The sequence below is a fragment of the Andrographis paniculata genome, unplaced genomic scaffold (assembly GCF_009805555.1).
Source record: "Andrographis paniculata isolate CXL003 unplaced genomic scaffold, ASM980555v1 Contig57END, whole genome shotgun sequence".
In the NCBI taxonomy this organism is placed as follows: domain Eukaryota; kingdom Viridiplantae; phylum Streptophyta; class Magnoliopsida; order Lamiales; family Acanthaceae; genus Andrographis; species Andrographis paniculata.
In genome coordinates, this window is record NW_026137592.1 from 1,786,077 (window position 1) to 1,814,044 (window position 27,968).

The following is a 27,968-nucleotide window of genomic DNA, read 5'->3' on the forward strand; positions in this document are numbered from 1 at the left end:
GAGAGCCAAAAGGGGGGAGGGGAAGACGGGACCCGACCCGGTTTATATAGGGTTAAGGTTTGTGGAAATGCCATTGGTTTTTCTTGTAATTACGATTTTGCCACCGTCACCTGTGATTGGACTATTTAATTTGCCTTCCCTCTCTTTTGTTTTGTTTTGGTATAGATAATAGAACACATATATATTTATTTATATTATTTAAGAAAAAAACTATTTTAATTCTTTAGTTTTCTAACTAATCTTTTTTTTATTATTATTTTTATAATTAACATTTGATTATAGTAATTTAGTATAATTAATTGAACGCAAATAATTATTGTTATAAAATTCAACAATTATGATTAACATATTGAAGTAATTCTATTTGCATAACATATCAATTATTCCCAACGAAAAGTTTTTCGTTACTTTTCAATTAAAATAAAAAAATAAATAAAATTATTTCACTCAAACAAAATCATAATTTCATAAAATATTTTTAAAAAACTCATTATTCTTAAAACCTTCAAAGAATTGTAACTTAAGTAGCTAAGTTTAGAGATCTGGAGCTGGGGTCCGTGGAGCTCCATGGATGGGAGACTGTTTGGGAGTACGGTACTTGATCAAGTTATCAGTCATGTTCCATTTCCCTTTTATTTGATAAAAGACAATATTGATTAACTAAATCAAGGGGGTTTGCTTTTACATCTTTATGTAATTCTTTCTGTATCGGGTAAATTGTCCATGTTACCATATATATATATATACAAAAATTTAAATAAACTATAATTAATAAATAATTAAAAATATATTAATAAAAATAATTATTATATAATAAAATAATTATCCATTAAGATCAAAATAATTAATATTTTAAAAATATAAATTTTAAATATGATGAAAATATATAATTTTATTTGAAAAAAAAAGAAAAATTATATAAAACAGATAAAAATATTCATTTGCTTTTTCTACATAGTTTTAGAAATATTAGTATTATATTGGGATATAGTAGGAATAAAATAGAAATGACTAAAATAACTTTACTAGTATGTGTGTGATAAAGGTAATAACATTTGTGTAATATATTATAAGTTGTAAGGACATTTGTAATGTTAGGTAGATAGTACATTTACTATAAAAAGAAATGAATACTTTGTTATATGACGGATTAAAATAGAAAAATGGATATTTTGTTATGGGACGGATGGGGTATTAATTTTAATATGGTATTTTATATTATATATATATATAATTATTTATGTTTATAACAAATTTTTTATAGTTGAATGGAAAAACAGGTAAACCAAACTCTAAAAGAAAACACATTATATTTTCTTTGAATGTTTTGCTAATTGTATATGTCACTTCTCTGTAAAAATAAATTATTTATCATACATTATATTATATTTATTAATTATTTAATAAAAAAATATTTTCGCAAGCAAAGTACACTTTATTATTATTATTTTATTATTTTAATTTTATTTTTTTTTTAAGTAGTTCACTTTGGGAAGTGTATTAGTAAATGAGGGAAAAATGTAGGTATATTTATTTATATTTTTATACTTATATGTTTCTACTATTTAATTGAATATTTATTTCCTCATAATACATTTCTTTTAGGGCATATACAGACTATCTTTAATAATTATTTTTGTTTAAAAATATTAAAAATAAAAAGATAAAAAAATGATGTACCACTTGTTACGATGTAAAGAAGGATCACCACAAACATATATACATACACTGTACTGAGTCCAGTTTTATTTAATGATTGTGAGTGAATGTCCAAACACAACACACTATCCATTTGTTATTACATACTTTGATATGTGTGCACATTGTTATATTTTACATATATATATATATATAGGTGACAGATGTAATATGATACTTTGATTTCATTATTATTGTATTATTTTTTATTACTAGTTTCGTCTCTCAAATTTATACTTAAATTTCGATACAGAATTTAATTGATGAGTTTTAATTGATAGACAAACCAAAAAAAAAGATGAGTATAATTTTAAAAGTCGAAAGAAGTATTATAAAGGTGAAATAATAATTTGTTGTCGATTTTTATTTTTTAATAAGTACTGAATATAATATTTTGTATAGAAACTATGATAATGAAATATATATATATATATATATATACAAAAGGATACACATATTTTATTCAATGCCGAGGAATTGTACCTTAAGTAATTGAACACTTTTTTACAAGTAATCGAACATTTTTTGGATATGTAGGTTTATTTCACAAAATATCAAATTTTATATTTTTTCTATCGTTCAAATCTATGCTCATTTTTTTTTATAATTGTCATTGAAAAATACTCTTGTTATCTTTTTAAGTAAAAAATTATTACATTTTTGTACAATTTTTTTTACTATAAAAAAGAAAAAGTAACAATTATTACTCACTTTTATTAAAATTCGTGTCCGGTCAAATGAGCACATATTTGCATGACGAAGGGAGTATCAAGTTTTTTATTTTTTTTTTTAATATTAATTTTGAAACATTAGAAAAATTTGTATAAAGAGATGTGCTGAATTTGGATTTGATACGGAAGTTTCTTTGGAAATCGATTGGGATGGATATATATATATATATATATATGTAGCAATAATAATTATTATGTTCATAAATAAGTAAGTGGCGCGTATTTCAAAGAATACCGTTATCCAACGTCACACTTGCTTGCTGACGTGGCACCGTCCCACTCAGTTCTGTTATGATTTATTTGGGATTGAATCCACCTTGTCTGTCCCCTCCCCTTCTCTCTGTTTTCACAACTCCAATGATCTCTCTCGGTATTTATTTGTTTGGGGTTTGGATTTTGAGTTGAGATTTGAATAGTAAAAATTTTGAATTTGAATAGTTGTATGATGTGACATAAATAGGTGTTGATGTGATGTTTTGAATGTAAAATTGATTTTTAGTATAATATAAAAAATGAAAAATAGGTTTTTGATTTGATATTTTTGGGGAAAAAAAATTGGATAAATAGTGTAAATCAAATCCAATCATCCAAACAAACACTCAATGGAAAAAATAGTTGAAGGTTTAATTTTCAATGATAATTGTTTAGTTGTAAGATGAAATACTAATATATTACCTACTTCTAAAAAAATACACAATTTATCGTCACATCATTATTTTTATATTAAAAAGTAAAAGTGAATAATTTTTTATTCTACTTTTAACTACCTGCTCCTTCTATCCTATAGCAAGGTATTCATTTATTTTATGTGCGTTGATATTTGAATATTAATTATTATATTAAATCGTATTAAAAATAAAGAGAAAATGACAAAAATATTTCTATTATTGTCTTATAATATTAATATAATGATATTTGTATAAAAAATTATACAAATATAATGATACTCCCTTCGTCCTATTGAAAGGTTACCATTTTTCATTTTCGTCTGTCCTAAAACAAGGTTACTATTTCCTAATTTAGTAATTGTACTACCTACCTAACATAATAAATACCCTTTCAACTTACAATATATTACACAAATGTCATTACTTTTATATTACATTATACTAATTGGGGTATTTTTGTCTTTTTTTTTTAAATTTTTATTACAATCCAATATAATATTAATATTAAAAAATCTACGTGCAAAAAGCAAACGCACTATTCAAACGGGACGGAGAGAGTATTTTCAATGTTAAATACAATGACGCAAAAAACAGATGGATACTTTGTTATGGGACGGAGGGAGTATTATAGTTGAAATATTACTTTCTTTGTACTATATATTATGTCGTTTTTTTATTTTTGAAAAATATTTACATTTTAATCGTATTTTAAATTTTTAGTAAATTAATGAGTTATTTTAATATTAATTTATAATTATTTATATTATATTATAATTAATTTTACTAATATATTTGTAGTTATTTATTAATCATATTTCTTTAAAATTGTTGTATCTATAATAAATATGACACCATAATTAAGAAGCCGAGAGTAAAAGATAAAAAAAAAAAAAAAACTTTTGTTTCTATATTAAAATAAACATTTTTTCTCTATATTAAAATAAATATTTAATTGGGGAAAAGTAATGATTGGCAGAAGAGCCACCCTGGTAAGAACAAAAGGGTACCACTTTTGACGTCTCACAGCTAATTTACGCATACTCATGAAAAAGAATAGATAAATACTTCGTACCTATCCCTATTTTTTATTTTTGTTAGTTCCACGTAACTTATTTTTTTTAATTTTTAAAAATATAATTATACACTTTAATTGTATTTTAAATTTTAAATTTTATAATTTTTTAATTTTAATTAAACTATTTATTTATTTTAATCTTAATTTATCATTATTTTTATTAATATATTTTTTAATTATTTATTAATTATATTTTACCTAAATTCTAATTTCTACGGTACTACACTCTAGTAACTTTTAAAATCATTATTATTTAAAAAAAATAAAAAAAACAGTACAACTGTACAGTTATAGCGGTGACCTTATTTTAAATTATTGAGCATAAAAAAATGTGATGTACACAAAATGGATCGTACGGATAAATTAGGGATTGAGACGAAACTGGGACTAAAAAAATTTATCACCTAAAATTAGTTAGTTATTATTGTTATGTTATTATTATTATTATTTTTAACTATTGATCTTAAATTTTCATTTTAAATAATATATTGATTATAATATTTTACACAAATTTTCGGCATATAATTTTATTTAGTATGTACTTAGTAAGTAATTAATAAGTATATTGATAAAAAAAAATTATGATATAATAAAAATAATTATAAATTACGATTAAATAATTTAATTAAAATAATAAAATTATAAATTAGAAAATTTAAAATATAATTAAAATATATAATTATATTTAAAAACAAATTGTGGAACAACTAAAAAATAAAAATAAAAAAAACATTTTACTTGGACAGAAAAAGAGTATTTTTTTATAAATTACATAATGATTAAATAATATTTTTTTCATTAAGAAATATTAAGTATTAATTTTATTTTTTTAAAAAAAATGTATGAAAAAAAAAGATTGAATAAAATTTTAAATTACTATTAAAATATTTGGAACGACAAAAAAAAAAAAAAAAAAAAAAAAAAAAAAAAAAAAAAAAAAACCATCCTGACAAATTAAATGATAACGATGAGTACAACATAAATAGGGTGACCGAAAGCTTCCTTCCAATAGGCAGCCGAGCAGCTTTTCAGCCAATATCTTTGTCTTGGATATTGATAGACCTATTGGCCGGTGACTCACAGTCTTAATAATGCAAAATAATAATATGAATAAATTATACTCTTATCATTTTTTAATTTAATAAATATATTATCTATTTAACAAATATTTACTTAGGGTGTGTTTGTTTGGGAGTTTGGATTTTGGATTGAGATTTGAATAGTAAAAATTTTGAATTTGAATAGTTGTATGATGTGATATAAATAGGGTTTGATGTGATGTTTTGAATGTAAAATTGATTTTTAGTATAATATAAAAAATGAAAAATAGGTGTTTGATTTGATATTTTTGGGGAGAAAAAATTGGATGAATAGTGAAAATCCTCCAAAATCCTTCAAACAAACACACCCTTAATATAATAAAAATAATAAATATATATATAATATATTAATTTATTTTTTTTAAGAAACATGTAAAAAAAAATATAATAAGAACAAAGCCAATGAGTGCTAAATAAGTTCTGTTGATATAATTTTAAATTAATATTATAAAAAAATAATATTACGTCTGTTCCACTTCTCATGTCCACCTTTTCATTTTCGTTCGTCCTATTTATTTCGTCACTTTCCTTTGAAAATAATTGTACACTTTAATCTTATTATTAAAAATTTAATTTATAATTTTTTAATTTTAATTATACTAATCAATTATTTTAATCTTAATTTATAATTATTTTTACTAATATATTTTTAATTATTTTACTAATTATACCCCTCTTAAATTTCTGTGTCTATAACACAGACAATAAGATTATTTTTTTAACAAAAAGATTAATAATTAAATATAAATATTATTTTTTATATTATTGATATACATATTGTTCATACATAATATAAAATAAAAAAAAATGCATCAAATTAAAAATAAACAAATATTGTTCAAAAATATAAAAATTAATGTAAACTTATTTCATAATAATGAAATCAGATAAATTAAAACAAACACGGATGTAAAACAGAACAATATTTTAAATCCAATTTAAAAAAAAAAAAATTTAAATTAGGAGGAGTATAATTAGTAGATAATTAAGAATATATTAGTGAAAATAATTATTTTATAATATAAATAATTATAAATTAAGATTAAAATAACTAATTAATTTAATTAAAATTTTAAAAAAAAATAAATTAGAAAGTTTAAAATGAGATTAAAGTGCTCAATCATTTTTCAAAAAAAAAAAAAAAAAATGACATAGAATGTGTAACAGACAAACACAGCAACGGTATACCGGGACTGAGGGAGTATATAATATGGTCTATTATGCACATGGATTTAAATTAAAACAATATTACTTATTTGCCCACAATTTTTCTAATCATCTAACTCAGTGTATTAACAAATAAAGCATTTGAATCTTATAAAAAATATATATAAATATACTGACGTTAAAATTGTTATAATACATAACTTACAATCGAAATCAAACCTTTCCTACGCAATAAGACCAAATATAATTATGGTTTTAAAATAATGAAACCAAAGTTGAACTGAACTTTTCTTATAAAGTTAAAAATAAAATAAAATAATTTGCTTTAATTCCACCTGCTTATTAATTTATTGTTATTACAACTAATAAAATAGAATCTTTACATCATCCGTTACAATTTAATTATTAACCGAATAAAGTAAAATTATCATATTAGATAATATAAATAAATAAATAAATAATAACTATTCGATACTGTTTTGATCTACGCTACGCACCTATCTTAGCTCTACTTTTATTTTCACAATATTTTACACTATATAAGTACATTAAAAAAAAAAAATGCAACGAGGATAAGTGTGGTAATAATTAATTCAATAATGTGATGATTTAAATTAAAGACACTAAACTAATTAAATTAATAAATAAATGAATTTGGGCAGGTAAGACACTGACGTGTCAATTGGTCTTTCCAGACATCATTAAATGCTTGATTTGGGCAATCTTTGCTAACCAAAGTCTAAAAAATAATTGAAGACAATTATTAGAGGAACAATTCACCAACAATATCAGACCAAACTAATTTATAAACTTAAACAGTTCAACGATAAATCATTCTCATCAAAATATAAGTACCTAAGTTAAATATTTATATATTGACCAATATAAAATTCAAGAGAATCCCAAATACAACTAAGTATTCTTAATCACTAGGTGTAATTTCCTGAACGATTATTAATCCCGACCAAATCAGTATAGTGCTAATTTGACTCATAAGATAATTCAATAAATGTTTTGTATTATAAATATGTATAACTATAATGAGCATGCCTTAAAAATCTATATTGAAGTATTCTCTATCAATTTTTTTTTCCAACAAAATATCTACTTACAAAATATTTTTAAAAAAATAATAAAAAGCAAACATTTTATATCTCAATCACTAATCATAAAAACTCATAAAAGATATCACATCTAAACTAATATTCAAAACTAAAACATAAGACCAAACGACAAGTAAACAAACCATAAAAAAGCTGAAGGTAAGCAAGCACGTTAGGAGTGTTGAATACACCAAATTTTTGTCGAAAGCTTCTTTGTATTCTTCTGAATATTTTAAGTCTATCTGCACATGGCATGAAAATGAAAACTTAACAACCCTCTCTCTCACTCTAAATTCATACTCTATAGAAGAAGGGAGGGGAGGTGAAGAGAGGGGCCATTGAGGGAATGCCAAATTAGTTAATAAAAAACACCGGCAGAGTACGCCGATCACAGCAAGAAAGCGACAATACAATGAACATGTTCGATCTTTTCTACCTAGTCTAGCACGAAAACAACAAAACCTAGAGAACTCATCGTGCATCCATACCAACTATAAGCAAAGGCACACTCGGATCCCACAAAATCCACACCAGATAGATTATATACATGTTATGTGCGGTTTTGGAATATATGGTTTCATTTTAGTAGACCCGCAAGTGCTAGCTGGACACCGAAAAGAATGTTCGACAAAAAAAGCAAAGGGGACATCCCCACTACTCAATTTGCAAAGCACCGAATTCAATGTTTCAGACAAATTGCAATATTGTATTCAATGTGCTCGAAGCTACTATTTGCTGATTCTTTGTAAGAAGAAAGTAGGAACTGCACGACCCGTGAGGGCTACTCTAACTACTTTTAGTGTAGAAAAATATCCACATCCATATTCCATTGTAAAGGATTTGTAAAAGTTCGGCTATTACTTTGTTATCCACATGCAATTCCAAGAATTCTGTAAAAAATAGGAAGGGCAGAATCGTACCGAGGGAGACGGTAAATCCACACGATTGACATAATTAGCTTTCTTCCACATTTGTCATATCCAATCCATCCACTGGGTGCGTATCGTCTCGTTCCTACATCTTGAATCTTCAAAACTATTGCAATATTTTTTAAAGGAAAGAAAAGTCATAACGAGTGAGAAATGAATCATAGAGAATAAGTCGAATAGGATTCACAAACAAAGTTCAAAATGAGAATTACCACTACAAAACAGTTTTTCCCGACAATATTGTACAGCTATTCACAGGTTTTCAACTATTTTCTTTTCTCCTTTTCTTTGCCTTCTTGATTTTTCCATTATCCTCCAACGAAGTTTGTTCCCGTTTCACCACCAAGTTACGATCCTTCGGTTTCTCATCATCATCTTCTTTTTTCATTCTTTTAACAGTACTGCATTGTCATTTCGAAATATGCCAATAGATTTGCATTGGTCAAACAATGTAATGAAGCACAAATCATGAGCTTCACATAACAACATAGTTCAGTCACAAACCTATTGGCCTGAGTGGATTCATGCAAATTTCTGTCCAACCATCGAGCAGAGCCAGTGTCTTCCACTGCCAAAGATCCTGACATATGAAGCATCTCTTCATCAAAGCTGCGAACAAATTAATTTGTGAAGGAGCGAATTAGAAAGTAACGATTGATTACCACAAAAAACAAGTAACAGAACAATTCCAACAGATCTTATGATTTGAATGCGATACAAAGCAAAGGTGTGATCAGAAGAGGTAATTCAACACAAATAACTGATATGTGTTTCCTTCAGCTATATTTCAGCTCATCGGAACATATTGTAGCCATCAATCAATAATTATTAATGTCAACATATTAAAACAGATATGGAACGAATTTTATCGTCCGAATGCATAATTTTATTATGCCTTCATTCCTTGCACACAACAAACACATTGTGGGGCTCTGATTTCTCTTCAGGAATAGGAATGGATAACAATGTAACAAACTAATGAGAGCTAAAATTAATGTCAAATGTATACAACATCAACAATGACTTATTGAATTCAACCAAAATAAGTGTGCTTATAATATATGTAGAAGATTTCCCATCAATGAAGGGGTAACCTTGTGGGAAAGCAATCAAAATTTTGCTCTCATTTACAGGGAAACTTTGCCATCATCAGACATTATATGTTATATATATATGAACTAACAAGAAAACTACTTACAAAAACTTGAATCGCTAGGAAGGATGGTTTAGGGAGCTGGAATATTGAATCAAATTACATGTTATTAACACGATTTCTTCCCCATTATATAATGATTATGCAATGTAGCCTGCAATTAATGACCTGAAACATGTCCTTATAATGACAGATTAACTTAAGATAGCTACTCATCTGCTTTAATAATATTTCATAATATCAACAGACCGACATGTAGGAACCACACAAAATACCATTCAAGGATATTAAAGAATGATCCATACACATATATAAACCATGAATGCAAACAAATATCATCCAATTTCGATCAAAGTTTGAGAATATTACATATTGCACCAAAACAAGAATCTCACCTCTTCACTTTAAAACGTATCACGGTTCCAACTTTAATCCTGTGTTTTTTATGAGATTGACTAACATATGTTTCCTCTCCCTGTATCTGCACAGAATGGACAATCAACAAAGATCAATCTATAGCTATTCAAGCTCAATGTTGGCCACCACATTATCATTCCATTAAATAATTAAAAGAAAAAAAAGATACATTTTTATGCTTGAATTCATCACGAATGTCTTCATCCGATATAAATACAGATGAAAAACCAAGAACCACAGCATGAATTGAGTGCGGAGTAATCATAACAACCTCTCCTTCTGTCAAAGGAAAGCGGGAAAAAAATTAAAAATTAGAAACGAAGGCATAAGATTTGATGTATTTAATATTTATGGAGAAATTTTCTAGTGGTAAATTACCCAAAATCATGTCAGGCTTTGGATCAAAAAGCAACAGTTTAGCTTTCAATTTCACCCCAAAATACGGATGAAGTCCTGGCAGAATCTTAGCCACATCACTACATATTTTTGGATCGTATGCCAAAACAACTCCTTCAAATGTGTCATTGTACCTACAAAAAATTAACGATTTTCAACAAACAGAACGAAGCCGAAATTAAGCAAATACAAGCAATACAGGGGCGATATTATGGCATATATCACTCACGCCATATTAAATGAAACGAAAAAAATATCAGAATAACATATATCTTAACAGTTTACAGCGAAGAAAATTTACGTGAACAGCATTGAGCTGAGCTCGGCAAGAATGGCTTCGTTGGCGCACTTCGCCTTGGACGGATGCAGATGCACCACCAGATTAGCCTCACACTCTTTCAATCCCTCCATTAAACAACAGAAAATTTTGAATATTCTACAAAAATCGATACAAAACAGAACAAATTTGCAATGATCCGAGTGTCAATCGAGGTTCCTCTTTCGTCAAAATTAACAATCTAAAACCACTGAAAAACCCTAATTTCGGCTACCGAATTGGGCTAATTGGGCCGGGCTAAAATTAGACTTGCCCAATCGATTCCGGTTCGTCGGTTTCTAACCCGCGATCCAACCGACATCGATTTATGCAAATATTTTTATCAATTTACTTAAAAATTTAATCTCTCTGTATCTCTCTTTATTTTTATTTATTTTTACAATTTTTTATTTTTTTTATAAAATTAATTTACGATAACTTTAAATAAATAAATATTTTTTATTTATATATAAAAAATAATATCATATTATATATTTTATTGATATATAATATTAAAAATATTTAAACACATATTTTAAATTTATTTTAATCATTAAATAATTAATTTCACCGTCTAACTAACTTATTTATACTACCTAGATTATTGTACCAAATAAAATGGATAGAGTAATTTATTAAAATCACACTATTATCCAATATATCAACTTTTTTATAATTATTTATTTATTTTAATTTAATATCATTATTTACAATTTTTTTATATTAAAATAAAATTGAAACTAAATAAGTAGTTTTTGAATAAAATCGAATTATAATAATTATAAAAAATTTTAAAAATAAATAAATATAAACAACAATTCAAATTGTAATTAAGGGTTTTCGAATTTACACCCTCAAAATCGAGAACGAAATCGAAAAATATAAACTAAAACCACAATCCAATATGTTGGACCTCTGCTTTAACAAATCGGTGTTTATTTTTAATAGTCTCTCCTATTACATAGTATTATCATAGAGTGCCTTGCCTTAGTTTGGAAAGATTGGGTTTTGGGTTGATTTGAATTTGGATTTTTTAGGAATTTTGGAAATCTATTTTTCTTTGGGAAAGTAGATTTTGTTTGGCTTTTGGATAATTTTGTTGGATAGTTGTGATATGTAATGACTGAAGTGATAGAGATTATTTATTTTATTAAAATAATTTATAAATATAAAAAAAATAATAATAAATATGAAGTATGATATTTTTTTTTATTAATTTTTCTTTCTTCATTAAAAAAAGAGGAAAAAAAATGTGAATTAATTTTGCTAGTAGCCTATAAGTTCAAAAGAACAAGTGGAAGAAGTTACACTTGATTTATAATAAAAAAAATATAACCGACGTGAGAGTATGCCGAATACAAAAAGATTAACAGGGACAATGACAAAAATATGTCATGCCTGTAGGCCGTCCGGTGGCGTGCAGTATATTACTAATCATTCGAGAATTACGTAAGATCTAAACAGAAATAAGTAGATAAGTATGCACCGGACTGCGGCCCTTAACCATGAAGCTAGCAAAATACATGTAAATATGCACAGTCATACACGTATGGTGTAAATAGACTGCTTCTCGTATACATAAAAGACAAGAGGTATGAGAAGGCTTGCCCATAATCAAACCCTACACACTAGCCTGCAGTAAGTCGCTTAGGATATGATTTCGGCTCACACGGCAAAGGAACACTCCCATAATTATTTTCCTAGCCCAGTTCAAAAACAGGGTGTGTACTCACTATTATCAAATAAGACGTCAGATATTACGGGTGTGTTTGTCTGATTTTAAATAGTAAGTTGTCGTATAAATAGATATTAATGGAAAATATATTTATAGTATAATATGACATAAATTAACAACACGTATTTTTATTTAACTGACGAGCCTCGATGAGCACAGTAGTCATCCCAACAATAATAAGCTCACGAAGATTGAATGAGACAAAAAAAAAAATGATGCATTTCTCTATTAGCCCATACCAAAAACGTTCGAAATCTCGCAATATCAAGAAACAAAAAAAAACATGAATAAGTGAGAACTAGAACAAGAGTGAGATAAATGTCACAATACATACATACATACATACATATATAAATATTCGCTCCATCGACAACACCGATAGATCTCTCATCGCTCGAGCCAAGGCTCGGGCTCGGGCGACCATCGTTTTTTATCCTAGAAATTGAAATGTGTATAGTATCGCCTTCTAATTCGTTTTTTCTTAGTGGCATATACGAATACCTAACTTACGAGTCGATCCCGTCACACAAAGCTCCATTCTTTGGCTTATTTCGACATTACCAACAAATCACGAGAGTTATAAAAAACGTAATGCAAAATCAAAATCAATCGATCATCTCTATTCGAACGTTACGGCCTTACTGGTTTTTGCAAAACGGCCGATAAATAAACTTCCGATTTCCCATCCCCCGCGACTTTCTCCCCTACAACCCACTTCGATTTCTTATACCCGAACCTCTCGATAATGCGCGTTAGAGCTCTTCTCTTATCGTCGGAAACGCAATAAAAGTTGTCGATCCATAAAAGCCCCCCGACCCTAAGGACACGATCGATGTCGAACATCAAGAACTCCAATTTCTCGGGCCTCCCCGCGACATCCAATCCGTTTCCGGCGTAAACTAAATCGAATACATTGTCGTAAAAAGGGAACCTATGGTTCAAGCTAAGGTACAATGGGAAAAGACCTCTAGTGGCGACGAATTCGTTGAATGGAGCATCGACATTCATCGACGCTGTCACGATCGTCACATTTCTCTCTGCCATTCGGGCGGCAAAAGTCCCCGAACCGCCGCCGCGAATGTCGAACCCTACCCTGATCAAACTACTCCCTCCTCCCATGGCTAGAACATCATCAATCAAGAAATCGTTCTTGCTCCAAGCTTTGACATACTTTTGAGGTTCGTAGCCATGGCGGATGTCGAAACAACCGGCGCAATCCCTGCCGAGTTTCTTAGCATTCAAACACGTGAAATTCTTACACCCTAAACCACTCCAGCTACACATCTTATCGCTAACATTAGTCCAGAGAGAATTAGGGTAAGACTGCAATCCAAATTTGGGGATAATCTTACCGGAGCATCTCCGGCGAGGCAGAGGCTCGCAGCCTTGGAGAATCAGGCGCTGGCCGAGGCTCCAATCGTCGGGGCAGGTACCGTAGGGTTTGTAGGCCATAAATTGGGATAACAAATCGATGGATTTCTCGCAGGAATGGGCGACGGAGGCGGCCATGGAAGTGATTCCTGTTCTGGAGTCCTTGCCGAGGGGGAGGGGGTGGGGGGTGAGGAATTCCTTGAGCTCGGGGGCGATTTGGGGGCGGGAGAGGTCGATGGTTTGGTAGCCGAGGAGGTGTTTTTCGATTTGGGAGAGTTTCTTCTGGGAGGAGTCGATTTGGCGGAGGATTAGGGAGACTTGGTCGGAGATGAGGGAGAGGTGGTGGTGAGGGGGCGGCGGGGGAGGGGGGCGGTGGGTGAAGGCGTAGAGGGCGAAGAGATTGGTGGTGACTACGGAGAAGAGCATTAGGAGATTTGCGGCGGAGGAGCAGAAGGATCCGCGTTTGAATCTGGCAGTTCCGTCTCCGATTTTGAGGGATACGGACCCCATTTTTGACGAATACGGCGGAGCTGCGGTGGCGGAGCTGAAGTGAAGTCAATGAGATTTGGGGGAGAGAGGGAGAGACTGTGAGAGTGGGAGAGTGAGTTTGAGAGAGATGTTTTAATTATTATTATTAAAATCAATAAATCTACGACTCCATTTATGTAAAAAAAAATAATTTAATTTTTAATACTCCACTATTTATCATTCATAGACTTTTTTGCAAATATCGTGTTTATTTAAACGTAATATCACATTATATATTTAATATTTTACTATTTATTTATTATTATTATTATTAGTTACCGACAAATTTAATAATCTGTAAATTAAATTCGATAAAATCTACAACTATCGAGGTTTAAATCCATAATCTAACGATTACAGTACCATGCATTAAAGAATGAGAGTGAATTGGGGATGCATTTCGCTGATTTAGGCATCAAATGTCAAGAAGACTCCACAAACCCTAATTTCAATGATCTTGACTTTCACATTAGCCCTTCAACTTAACATTATTGTACAAAAAAAGTTTCAAATGTGGGCCATAAAAAAATTAATGAAAATCTGTTCAAGGGGTACCCACTCGTATTATTGATGAACCTGTTATGTGAAAGACATATTGACAGATGGGATTATATATTTGTACAAACACAGACCAGAAGAGGTAATAAAAACACATAATAATAATAAAAGACTGAGGTAGCAATCAACCAACCTTATTGTTATTATTATTATCCATAAACATTTAATAGATCCCAAAATATATAATCAATTTTTCATCTCATCTCATCTGTGCGAAAACCCTTTTAAGTATCAGTTATCACTCTTGACAAAATGTATAATAATAATAATAATAATAATAATAATAATAACAATAATACTACACAGTAGATGAAGATGGAGATGAGCATATAAACTCTATATATCCGTTTTCACTCTCTTTGCACTCTGAACTTCGCCACTCACCCTCTGCTGCGGCGGCGCCGGCGCCGCCGAAACGGCAGCAGTCGTTTCGTGTAGGTATGTGCAGTTGGCGCCGTTCCGGCAGCCCCTCGGGGTGTTGAAATAGATGCAAGGCTTCGACATCTTCGGCTTTGGCTCCCTCATTTTAATTTCTTGACTCGTCGTCGTAACGGGCAGGGGCTGGGTGCTCCCGTGCTGCTGAATCAAGCTTTTGTAGTAGTTGATGTCCCTCGAGGCTGCAGCGACAGCATCCGACGAAGAAGCCCTGACGTTGGAGACGGTCCCGGGATGGATTGGAGGATAAAAAGGTCCCGTCACCGGAGGCCTGGCTGGATTCCGGGTGTTGGGACCATACGGGGCGCTGGTGGTCGGCGGGCAGAGGATACTTGTCGTCGGGGACGGCGAATGCCGGGATCCTGGCACCATGTGCTGCTGCATTGTGGAGGTTCCGATGGCCGGCGCGGCGTGGAAGCTGGAGGAGGGCGGCGGCGGCAGTGGCGGCAGGGTGGTTGATGATGTGGCGGCAGCTTGGTTCGCAACGAGTTGCCCGATCATTTTGGGGTCGCTCAGGATTTTGATCAGCAAGTCACGGTCGATCAGATTGTTGCTCTGATCGCCTCTCGACATGTAGGAAGACAGGGCGGCTTCCGCGGCTGCCACAACTCCCGGCTCGACTCCAGCAGGCGGGGTATCTGAATCTATTGCTGCGTCCTCGTCTTCGACGGCGGTGATGGGGACCAGAGGGGGGAACTGCTCGTTCATGGTCGAGTCTTCGGCGTCGTCAGAGACGGAGGGGCTGTGAAAGGATACGAGTAAAATGATCGATCCATGCAAGAAAAGAAAAAAACCAAAGAAATATGTAAGATACCAGAAAACATAAGATCGTACTTTGGAGGGATGGAAGTCGAGCGTGGGTAAATGGCTTCCAAGGCGACTATTTCTCGTTGATTTTGGGTTTCTGTTTCTTCGCTTTCTTCCCCAGCAACTACATGCCAATCACTGTTTATTTCGAACTGCAAATAAATTGACAATTAACATCTACTCTTCACATGTTGAATTTTGGTAAAATTTATTGACGAAGAAAGACAAGGGCAGATCATCGAGTGGACTTACTCTCGGAGGACTTTTCCATTTTATTACGGGTATTTGGGATAGCTTTGCCGCCCATGGATTCGCAGGCTGGATTTCTTCAAAGCCTGGAGGCAAATTTTCATCTGACCCTGCTCCGCCCGGCTGTCCAGGCAATAATGTCTTTGCCTGAAGATGATCTTGAATTCCTGTCCCAACTTGTGAAGGTGATTCCTCCGACAAAAATAGCCTCACCTATTTAATACATGAATCATATTAGTCCAGACAATAGCTTCATAAGCTGAATCACCTGTTGTTTAGACTGTAGAACAATCGACAGATATGTACACACACATATAGGTTTTCTGATCTTCGAAGTTCTATTCTCTTCAGTAGACCAGAAACCCAAACAGACAGAAATGGAAATACGAATTTCAGCAGTGCAGTGAACACAGCAGACAAACATATACATTAAGTATGTAAGTCGTTTACAATTGATTATATTCATAAACAACCCGAGCATTTAGTGCCGTATTAACCATGTAGGACACAGGGCAGACACTTACCAAACCTGACCAATGACCATAGTAGCATATTTATGTGCAGCAATGAGTTGAGCTTCAGATAACGAAGATAGTGATCGAAGGAAGAAAAAACACAATGCACAACCATAAGAATACTTAATTGAAAACACTAATCTAACACACAGCAAGAGCAATGTAACGGATAGTATTATATTAACTACGGCTAAACTATTCCCATTACCCAAAAGAAACAATCAAGAAAAAATCCTAGCAACAGTACAAAAAAAGTATACCTAAACAATAAGTTCATATCACACTGATGGTTATCCTTATTAACCATGTATCACAGATATTACATATATAGCATTGTTGAGGTCGTGAATTTGTTCCAGATGATCAGAATAAAATCCAAAACACGGAGTAGGTGCAAAATCAATCGATACTTGCCTACCAACAATTAGAGATTAAACAAGAGAACGATCTCACCAGTCACCACGAAATTCTTTTTTTCCACTTCTATCCATATTCAATCACATCTCACTTACATATGGATTCAATCCCATTTTGTTTTCATTTCACTATGTATTACACTGCAATACTTTCAGCTCTCGACTCGGGAGTCATCCATTTTCGTCAAGGGGATTATGAATCCACCACAAACTCAAGAAGCTATAAGCAAATGTAATTTTTTTATGAGTATTATCCAAAACCTTATACTTTATCTTTGGCTGAAGTTTAAAATTTTAGTTAATAACAGATTGGAAGACAAGTAAGGGGTCGAAGACTTTGTTTAACAAAGTAAAAAAGAGGATAACCAACCTGCCCTCTCCAACTTGAGAATCAAATCCAATATACATTCAAGACTCCATCATGAATGCAGTATAAGAAAATTTAATGTATACGTTGATGGCGCTACAACAAGAATGTTAATGATATATAACAAAGTTTCTGTAATTTGATGCATCTGAGAATCTAAATCAAGTTCATCAAACCAAAAGGCTTTCAGATAAAACTACTCCATCCCTCACATATTTCAGTTTAAAACCGACATAAGTTTCAGATTATTCATATCATTGTTTGGTCACATTTTTTATGTAAAAAAAGTAGAACAAAAATAATTTTACTATTTTTTGCTATTTTGTTTATGAAACTGAAATCAGTTTGAATTTTGGCTGAAAATACTGGTGTGTGGGAGTTAATGAATCTGTGTATGTTACAGCAATAATAAGACATAAATGATAAGTGGGAAATACCAAAATTTAGAATCTAACGATATAAATACGAGAATATATCTGCGTATCTCGGTATGTTTTGATTGACAGCATAAAATAATTGATTTCAAACATTTTAGGCATATATTACGTACAGATATATAAAGGAAACATTATACATTCAGCAGTAGTTGTACTTCTTGGTCGTGAATATCCAAACTGGTTGTCAATTTCGGAAATAACTTCTAATACCAGCTTTCAACAAAATTATTCCTTTTACATCACACAAATCAAAATCATTCAACAAGCGACCGGGAAGCTCAGCAAAAACAAAGGAAATGCTTGTTAAAATCAAGTAGATTCTATGTGAGTGCAAAATTTTAGTTTCCCTTCAGGAATAGAGTAGTATTTTCAGGTTTTGGGGGTCACTTAAGTGCAATAGCATCAATGAAATGGAACAGATAACGACAAGGACTCAAATTCTTATAGTAAAGTAAGGACAACACACTGCTTCAAATCAATATAGCAATGCCATTGGATAATCGAGTTACAGTAGCACCTGAGGACATTAGTTGAGGGTAAGGAGCAGCAGAAAAATCACAAAACATGTTTGCAACAACCAAAGAAATATTGACACACACTTGAAACATGACAGTTAGGGATGCGGAGGAGAACAAATATAGGAAAACAGTATGAAACAACCAAGGGTGAGTTTTTTTTTTGAGTTCTGTTTTAGCTTTATGGGTTGAATTTGATATTCTGTACGAAGAAATAGTGTATCTTTTTATAGAAAATTGTGATAGTTGCACAGTAAAAGACAAAAAACTTAGATCAAAATCCAAAAGAACACACCCCAAATATCTTAATAAAATCTTCAGCTACACATAGCCTTCAAGACTTCAACGGAAACCAACTGGCATATCTAATTTCATTAAATAAGAAGATTATAAAATGTTAGGGGTCTTGGTAAACAAGTATGAAAAATACTAATGCTATGCTTATTTGGTAATTTTTTTTCCAATTTCTTTACTATGCAATCCTTACAATTTCATATAAAAATACACTTTTATTTCGCAAAACATCACATTGAACTACTAAAAAAACAAAAAAACACAACAACAACAAGTAAACACACCTAAAATTCTTCACTCAAAACTATTGCAACACGCTGTACAGAAAACAAGAAGTCAGAAACAAGATGTTTCTTCCCTGTTTACAATTAGAATTGTTTCTTGATTATTAACATATTTATTGGAGTGAAGAAGCGTCAATAACGACTTTTTGATGAGCATCAAACAAAAATTTCCTGAATTATTAACTAAATGTAATTTTTATAGGTGCCAAACAAAAGTTATTCATTACAATTAGCCATAAACAAGAGATCTGCTTGAAGTTTGAACCACCTCACACTGGATTCACACTTTCAGTCATCACTTCATGAACTGAAGCAAAATACACTTACAAACCAAAACTAAGCAATCATCAAGTAAACTAAGATTTTAAAAAAGGATCAGTAAGTTTCAACCAATAACTTCATCTTCATACATTTCCCAATCTATATCTTTATTGCAACTATAAACCCTACAAGGAAATCTCAAACTGCGCAAAACAACACGCACCCTTCAACACTTGTGCAACTTTTTCCCTATCAATTAATGAACCAAAATGAATGAATTGACGACCACTTTCCAGGTTAGTATTGGGATTAAAAACCAATACATCGCATTGCCTTTTAACCATACATATAACTAACTGTTCAGAATTAATTTGTTCTAATTCATAAAATCGATAATCAATTAACGAAAAGGGATCGAGCAATGGAAGAAACTTTAAGAATGTTTACACACACACACATCTATATACCTGACGAAGATTGACATCGGAAGCCCAGGAAACCCTTTTTGATTTCTGCGATCCTCCCATATTAACAAATCAAAATCACAATACTAATGTTGCTTCCGATTCTCAGATATATATATGTATCTAATAAGATTGATTGAACCGCGTTTTAGAAATCGAATCGGTAACTTCCGGAAAATGTTTAGAAAAACGAAAAGGAATCCGATTGCCAATTAATTCGCCGTCATTTGGTTAGCAAGAAAGCACCTCGGCGAGGCGAGTGGACAGTGTGTGTGACGTCGTCGAGAGGAGGAGAAAAATGGACCGAAGATAAAGTCCGGGAAAACCCTAGATCCTCCCTTCCTCCCTCCCTCCCTCTGGTTTATCCTTTTTTTTTTTAATTTATTTTATTCTGGTTTTTTGTATTCCATTTATTGCATTTGCTAATTGCTGCTGGCTATTTTCTTCTCTAGATTATTTCATTTGCACTTTATATGGCTGCTCAGTGTACTGCTTACTGTCCACGCGCTCAAGAGGCGCGTGGTGCAGTTCTCCCAATTATATTTATTTGTGCATATATCTTAATTTTAATATCCTTCGTTCGTCGGATCGCGTGTTTGTGCGTTATAAATTGAGACTGATTCGATGTTTTTAATGTTCAATAAATTTTTGATATAATATAAAAGAATAATTATTTAATGTGATATTTTTTTAAGAAAAATATTTTATATTTTAAATATTTTTTCTCTCCTTTTCTTTTAAAAGAAGCTACTTGCTGTTTTGTAGTAGATTAAGATTTTGTATTAAATTAAAAATAATAATATTTTATTAGTTAGTGTATAAAAGATTTAACATTTTTACTTTTAATTAAACAATTTAAAAATATTTTAGTATTAATGTACGATTATTTACTATACTTTGAAATGAGACAAATTATCATTTCAACTATTAACTTCTCAATATCTATGCTACACAATATCGTCATAATATTAGTCAATTAGTAATTGAGAAAGAATTTCAAGTTCATAAAACCCAGAGGTCGAATTTTCCATCTCCAAGAAAAGACACTCTGATATCCTATCAAAAAAAATTTTGAACTTTTCATAGAGAGTAGTAAATAGAAGTGGGTAAGAATTTTTAAAATTTATGTCAACTTTATGTATGTAATAATATATTTATAATTTAAATAAAAATTCAAAATATTTTAATATTTTATAATTATTTTTTTAAAATAGAAAAAATATATTTTAAAATAAGAAAAATGATAAAAAAGAGTAATGACCTAAGGAATAATATATTTTTTTTAAAATTTTTATTAGATTAATGAATTATTTTAATTTTAACTTATAATTATCTATATTATATTGCAATTAATTATTTTATTAATTACATCTCTAATAAATTTACACGTTTACAATAATTATGACTATGACAAAATTTTAGGGAGAGAGAGAGCATAGTAAAATAAAATATAAATAATAAATTTTTTACTAAATATTTATCTTGATTCTTTTAAAAAAATTAAATATAATATTTACTAAAAAAATTAAATTAAATTGTATAGTAAAAATGTTAGTATTACTATTTTTAATAAACCGAGCCTAAAATCTATAGCAGTACAATCTTCACATTATTTCCACAACGAGAGAAATCATGCAAATATTAATGGAATTGCTGTATCGCTTGGAAGAATGGTACTCCCATTATAATAGTTCTATTTTTGTACTAAAATAATAGTCTTATTTTTATAAATAATAATAATTATTACTACACAATTACCACTATTTTTTACACTAATGCACCGGCACACTGGCAAGGGTAAAAAAAAATCTTTTATCCGTCACTTTTCACTCATACCATTGTAATATCAATATTTCTTAAATCCCGTGTCAAATATAACCCACTCAGACTATAATTTTGGGACGGAAAGAGTATTACATATGGTCGTACTAATATTTTAGGGACTAATAATTCAATCTCATCTAATGTCATGTCATGGCTCACGTTGAGAGAACTACTACTATACACACACACATGGCCTAATCAAATACTACAACCCATAACTATGAATCATACCTCACTTAGAAAAAAAGCAAATCAAACCCAATGCAATCAAACTCATATTACGTAGAAAAACAAGCAACAATTAAACATATCAATCAACAGAAGCAAATAAAATAGAATAAAATAAAAACAAAAACAAAAACACAGCAAATATATATATATATATGTATGGTTTATATGTATAATGTTACACATTAATCCCATCCAAAAGAAAGGAAACTCACAGAGATAAGAATGCTCACCTTGGAAACTTTGTGTGTTCTTCAAGAGTGTTCACCGACGCCATTTCCGGTCTGAAAAGAAAGATCCGAGAGGATCAAAAGCTAATCCGTGAGCGAACAATCAATATTATTGTTGCGCAGAGAGAGAATAGTGTGTGTGTGTGTTTCCACACAAATAAGACAGTTTAATACATGATATGGCTTATTTCTAGTAATAGCATTCAAGAAGGCAAATAAACTCGGATTATGATCGTTATGGAAAAGAATGAAAATAAACATCATAAGAGCACCAAAATATGAATTGATCAAGATATAGATAGGTGGTTGGATATAAGTGTTATATAAAGCCTGTCACAATTTTGAGCATATAAAAGAGCAAGTGAAGGTTTAGATGAGATACCTTGAGGAGAAAGGGTCGCATTTCCCTTTGCATTCTGAATTCGAGGAGATCTTTGTCTGTCATTCGAGCTCGGAAGGGAATGTCTCTTTTTTACATGGATTTCTTTGTCGTGGACATCTGGGCTCGATCTTGGTGAGCCATTTGAAATGGCTTTGGCCCTTGCAGATTCAGTCACTTGCATGTAACTAGGAAGATTGTTCAAGTTACAATCTCTTGGTTCAGGTTCCCCATGATCACTTTTTTCTGAACCAATCGGGTGTCGCTTCTTTCCAGTTTTATGCTCATGTAAAGGCTCCAAGCTATCTTTTGAAACAGAATTTTTAACCACAGGTAAAGACTTGTTATGTTGGTTTGACCCACTTTTTTCACCTTTCTTCTTCTTGGGTTTGACAGATACTTCGCTTGATGGCGTTGCCTGAGAAACAGGATCAGTTATATGAGGTTTAGGGGAAGATTTATCTTCAGGGTATGGTGGCGGCTTTGTTCCTGAATTTACGGCATTCATGGAATTAGTCCATTCACCAGCTGCTGAGTTAGTACTTTCTTCTTGCTCCAATTTAGTAGCATTAGAACAAGACCAATCGGATTCTGAAATCATGGAGTTTCGATTAGCTTCACATTCTACAGACCCACTGCTTCTCTGATGCCTGGTGTCACTTGTTTCCAGTTCGATATCGTTGACTCCAGCCTCCGACACCTCTGGTGAATCAAGTGTAGAAGTAATGGAAAGCACAGTTCCACATTCAGAGTCTCCAAATTGGATAGCCGAAGCATTGGAAAAGCTATTGTCAGCTAATCCATCGTCTCTGGATCTCAATGGTAGATCAGCAGCAGAAGATAACTTATCCAAAGACTTTACAGGAGCAACAGCTGAACTCAGTTCTTCGAATTTTGACTGTGCAGCAATGAAAGCAGGGTTGCTTGCCTTTCTGGAGACCTTTTTTCCCTCAGTTTCTACTTTATCAGTCGAAGACCTTATCGAATCAGGTCCATTGCATTCTCTTATCTCCTCCTCCTCCTTGTGAAGAGATTTCCTTCGAATCTCGTCAATAAAATCAGTTTCTCTGATCTCAATGTTGCCCGACTCTGTTGAATCAAAACTTGAAGTCAGAGGGGTTATGGTCTGCAGCTTAGGACTACTGGATGAAGGAGATAACAATACGAAAGAATGGGGTTTTGAAATGTCGGCATCAAAAGTGATCAAACCATAATCATTTTTAGATGATTCAATAGATGCAGCCACGCTGGAACTTGAATCTGTAGGTTCATTATAATATTCAGATGGAACTGAAGTGGACTGTCTGCAATCAGAATGCTCTTCTGTGTGCTGCTGTATAAATCCAGACTCCTTTGGTTCTTCATTAGTCACTGAAGAAACTGAGCTCCACCTTTCAAGCCATTTCCAGGCAGTGTCGGATTTCGATGGTTGGCATTTTATGTTGGTTGGCCTTGGAACTGACTCCAAAAGCTTATAAAATCCAATAGAGACACCAAAGAGCTGATTAGATAGATATTAATGCTTCTACAGGAAAGTAAATGATAAAATAAACTATGGGTATAAATCAGAACACGTAGTCAGTTTCCATCACTCACCTGACGAGCAAAAGCATTGCTGAGTAGCTTCTCAGTGGAAACATAAGTGTATCTGCCATGTAATCTCCTTCCCTGAAAATGAAACAATATCGAAGCACACAATCACATATATTGAAGAAATATGGAGTTTTATTTCAGTTTCTTCATTATGTAACTCTTGCAATACCCTATAAAAATACTCTATTTTCACTCACAAAATTACAGAAAATACTTGTTAAATACGTTTAATGCAACAAAGAAGTCGAACACGCCAAATGAACACCTTATAGAAGTTATCTGAAAGCAGTAAGATCTAATGTTAATTTCCATATTGATTGAGTATTCATAACTCCAAAAATTATACAACTACTCATGGAAACTTTGGAAAGTATGTTTATATATTTACACACACACACACTAGCATTTTGGCGCACTGATTTTGTGTGTAGAGAAAGAAATATAGAAATAATTTAGATATCTTGGTAATCTTTAAAATGAAGAACATATTGGGACTTGGGAGCACAACATACATGTTTGACAAGTCATTAAAATAGTGAACAAGACGCCATTTAAGTTAGGTTCTTTTAAAAGTCAATGAAGGTACACTTTAGGTAAATAATTAATGAACCAAATATAGTATCTTCGGCTTAAAGCTTAATCTAATAAAACAGATATGGTTACCAAGAGGGATGACCCAATATTGCCCTTTTCAAACCCTTCTTCTGCTACCAGAGAGGCATGGTGAGATCGAATAAGAGCTTGCATTTTGACAATGGCCTGAATGCAATGAAGGGTTCCCACAGCATATCTTCGAACTACATGTCCTCGTACTGCAGCTTGTAGTTTAATAATATTCTTCTGCTTCAGTAGTGCTTTCCGAGCCTGCTCACATACAAAAGAATGATGCATAACAGTGTGAGATTACTTCAAAACGAAATGCCAAAAAGGGAACAACAGTATCAAGTTGTACCAGGAACCCCCTAATGGCTGCCTGAATTTTAATAACACTGGATTCGTTGTAGGTTGCATCTCCAAATTCATCCTCCAATAACTTTGAATCCAGTTGAGAAGACAGTTCAGCCTTATCTTCTATCCCATTAGTGATCAAGTTCTTATCTGGCACATTCAAATCAGGCTGCACTAGGAAGTTAATGACGGTAGTATCTGTGTTTTCCTTGTTTGTGGATGAGGGTGTCTCTGTACCAACAGTGGTACTTAATACTGTATGTCTAACGGATCTCTTTCGAAAACTCCATCCACGCCGATCAATTGAATCTTTACTCTGCAAATGAGCCCAAAAAATATTGATTTAGAGGCAATTAAGTATATAGACAGTAATCTACTGATCTCCAGGTTAGTCAAAAAACAGTACAAGATCATTTCCACTCACATGGATGCATAAATATGATAATACTAGGTGCAATCATAACTCAAGAATTGAAACCAAATTTTGACATCAGAAAATTAGGATGTGTTTGGATAGCTTTTGGATTTGGTTTTGGATTTTGGAGGCTTCTTGGATTTGAAATTTTTTGAAATGCATGGTGTTTGGTTGGGTTTTGACAGTGTAATGATTATATATTAATTGAGGTTGGTTGATGATTTGAAAAAAATTATATATATAATATAATATATTTGATTAAATATACATATTAAACGTGCATATCAAAGTATTTTGAAAATGATACCTCAATAAAATTATACACAATATACATATAATTTTGTAGAGAATAATATTTTACATAATAAATAAATATATAAATGTCACATATGATTGACATAAAATAGTTTAATAAAAATTAAAGTTTTGAATATATGTACACATATTTACTTATTTAGGAGAGTGATGGAAAAATGGGTTGTAAGCAGGGCCACGCAAGAAAAAATAAAAAAATGTTAAGAAATGTGTCATATGAATAATTTTGGGATTGGTAGTGATGCTTTGAGAGCATAGGATCTGCATAATGTTCGATGTGTCTCCAAAACAAAACCCAAACAAACACACCTTAACAAGTAGATATGATACTGAAATTGAAATTCTTTCAGAAGCTGGAAATAATTGCCTTAGATGCACAAAAAGATAAACTGAATAGCAAATATTGAACTGTTAGATCTAACACCCTAAATTCTGTAGTTTTGGCAAAAGTTGATTTGAAACAGGTGCATTGTTGCTTGATCCAATTGATGATGAGAGGGATATTCATTAGCAACATCAACATGAACTCCTTCTGAAGCTATCAATCCTCAGCTCTAGCTAAACTATATCAACATGCCATTCACAGAAACTATATCTAATTGCGATCTGTGATGGCAAGGATGATAAAAGGCAAGATCTCCACTGGAAATTGCAGTAACGCGGGTGAACAAACAAAATTAAGAAACCTTTACAGTCTTATTTGGATTCGAGAATTCAATTTCACTAGCATCTTCAGATCATTGACACATTTCTATAATGAAAAAAGCAGATCAAGTTTAAAACAAACAATCAGTTTGACGCTAATGTAGCAACAAAGTGTATCACAAAATCTGCCCTCGATCCGCCAGTTTACGTAACAAGAACCGGAAAAATTCAAGTGAAGTGAACCAAATGAAGAAACTAACAAGATTACTGTTCAGTTCAAAATTCAGTGTAATAAATTAGTCACTGGCATGCCACAATTTCGAGCTTCCACCAATTCAGCTATCAAATAACACGAACTTCTCAACCAAGCGAAAAAAAGTCACTCCAACAACAAAATGAGCGCCATTCCGCGCCTCTCAAAGCATAAAAAACTTTGAATAAAAATCTTTAAAAAAATGAAACATCAAACCGCTGATTCCTCACCAACAAACACAGATCATGAAATACACAAATAAATAAAACAGCAGATAAAACTAAAGACACACAAACTCCGAGTTGTACAATAAGTCACAAGCATAAACACAATCCGAAACCTGTAGATCGTCATGGTCGACGGAATTGCTACCGCAGGCAATGAACTTGAAACATGATGCATTGGACTTTCCCATCCTCGCCGGTTCTCCTCCGATCCTACAAAATGGCGACCTGTCCTTCTTCTACTCAGCAGCTCAGCATCAGCCTCCCGCACTACAGCATGACCAGCACAGCACTAGCGTAGAAGTAAGCAGCAGGCTGAAGACGTGCACTCTAATTTGATTTTGAAAGAGTGCTGGCAGATAAAGATGGAGTTTCGGAGGCACGGATCTCAACCCCTCCTTTAGATACGGATTAATTTGAATTTTGAATTCCGTATGGATATATTCATCGACTGGATTCGATTTTAAATATATTGTTCACCTCATTTTTTTTATCAAAAATATCAAATTAAATATTTATTTTTTATTTTTTATATTATAATAAAATTAATTTTATATTCAAAACATCACGTCAATCCTATTTATATCACATTATACACCTATTCAAATTCAAAACTTTTACTATTCAAATTTCAATTTATTGTTTGTTTGGATTGGATTTACATTATTCATCTTAATTTTTTCCCCTAAAAAATATTAAATCAAACACTTATTTTTCATTTTTTATATTATACTAAAATCAATTTTACATTCAAAACATCACATCAACACCTATTTATTATTTATATTAGATTATACAACAAATCAAATTCAAAGTTTTTACTATTCAAATCTCAACTCAAAATCCAAACCGACAAACACACCCTAAATAGAGTTAACCGTAGAATCAACTGTGGAATTGTATTTATTATTATTATTATTATTAT

The 27,968-nt window shown here is 31.6% G+C and overlaps 4 protein-coding genes across 7 annotated transcripts; all 4 read right to left on the reverse strand.

Annotated features, from left to right (window-relative positions):
- Positions 1-8,246: 8,246 nt before the first annotated feature.
- On the reverse strand, positions 8,247-10,931 carry LOC127257217 (uncharacterized). Of its 3 annotated transcripts, XM_051283598.1 has the most exons (7): positions 10,739-10,931; positions 10,420-10,571; positions 10,211-10,320; positions 10,020-10,105; positions 8,976-9,080; positions 8,684-8,872; positions 8,247-8,577 (listed from the first exon to the last, which is right to left on the reverse strand). In XM_051283598.1, the coding sequence occupies exons 1-6, from the start codon at positions 10,846-10,848 to the stop codon at positions 8,734-8,736; spliced, it is 702 nt and encodes a 233-aa protein (XP_051139555.1). In that variant the 5' UTR covers positions 10,849-10,931; the 3' UTR covers positions 8,247-8,577; positions 8,684-8,733. The 3 variants fall into 3 exon arrangements, with proteins under 3 accessions (XP_051139555.1, XP_051139556.1, XP_051139557.1); XM_051283599.1 differs by lacking the exon at positions 8,247-8,577 and having other exon boundaries at positions 8,856-8,872; positions 8,976-9,051; XM_051283600.1 differs by lacking the exons at positions 8,247-8,577; positions 8,684-8,872; positions 8,976-9,080 and having other exon boundaries at positions 10,016-10,105.
- Positions 10,932-12,752: 1,821 nt separating this feature from the next.
- LOC127257544 (probable methyltransferase At1g29790) lies at positions 12,753-14,488 on the reverse strand. Its single transcript, XM_051284011.1, has one exon. It carries the CDS (start codon positions 14,367-14,369, stop codon positions 13,119-13,121), a length of 1,251 nt encoding a protein of 416 aa, XP_051139968.1. The 5' UTR covers positions 14,370-14,488; the 3' UTR covers positions 12,753-13,118.
- Positions 14,489-15,114: 626 nt separating this feature from the next.
- LOC127257315 (zinc finger CCCH domain-containing protein 6-like) lies at positions 15,115-20,369 on the reverse strand. The gene is made up of 4 exons (XM_051283690.1): positions 19,993-20,369; positions 16,440-16,649; positions 16,215-16,339; positions 15,115-16,122 (listed from the first exon to the last, which is right to left on the reverse strand). The coding sequence occupies exons 1-4, from the start codon at positions 20,050-20,052 to the stop codon at positions 15,282-15,284; spliced, it is 1,236 nt and encodes a 411-aa protein (XP_051139647.1). The 5' UTR covers positions 20,053-20,369; the 3' UTR covers positions 15,115-15,281.
- Positions 20,370-22,164: 1,795 nt separating this feature from the next.
- On the reverse strand, positions 22,165-27,462 carry LOC127257367 (protein IQ-DOMAIN 32-like). 2 transcript variants are annotated; one of them, XM_051283752.1, is made up of 7 exons: positions 27,160-27,462; positions 25,196-25,507; positions 24,907-25,107; positions 24,247-24,318; positions 23,860-24,121; positions 22,654-23,739; positions 22,165-22,325 (listed from the first exon to the last, which is right to left on the reverse strand). In XM_051283752.1, exons 1-7 carry the CDS (start codon positions 27,232-27,234, stop codon positions 22,306-22,308), a joined length of 2,028 nt encoding a protein of 675 aa, XP_051139709.1. In that variant the 5' UTR covers positions 27,235-27,462; the 3' UTR covers positions 22,165-22,305. The 2 variants fall into 2 exon arrangements, with proteins under 2 accessions (XP_051139709.1, XP_051139708.1); XM_051283751.1 differs by having other exon boundaries at positions 22,654-24,121.
- Between the last annotated feature and the right edge of the window lie 506 nt (positions 27,463-27,968).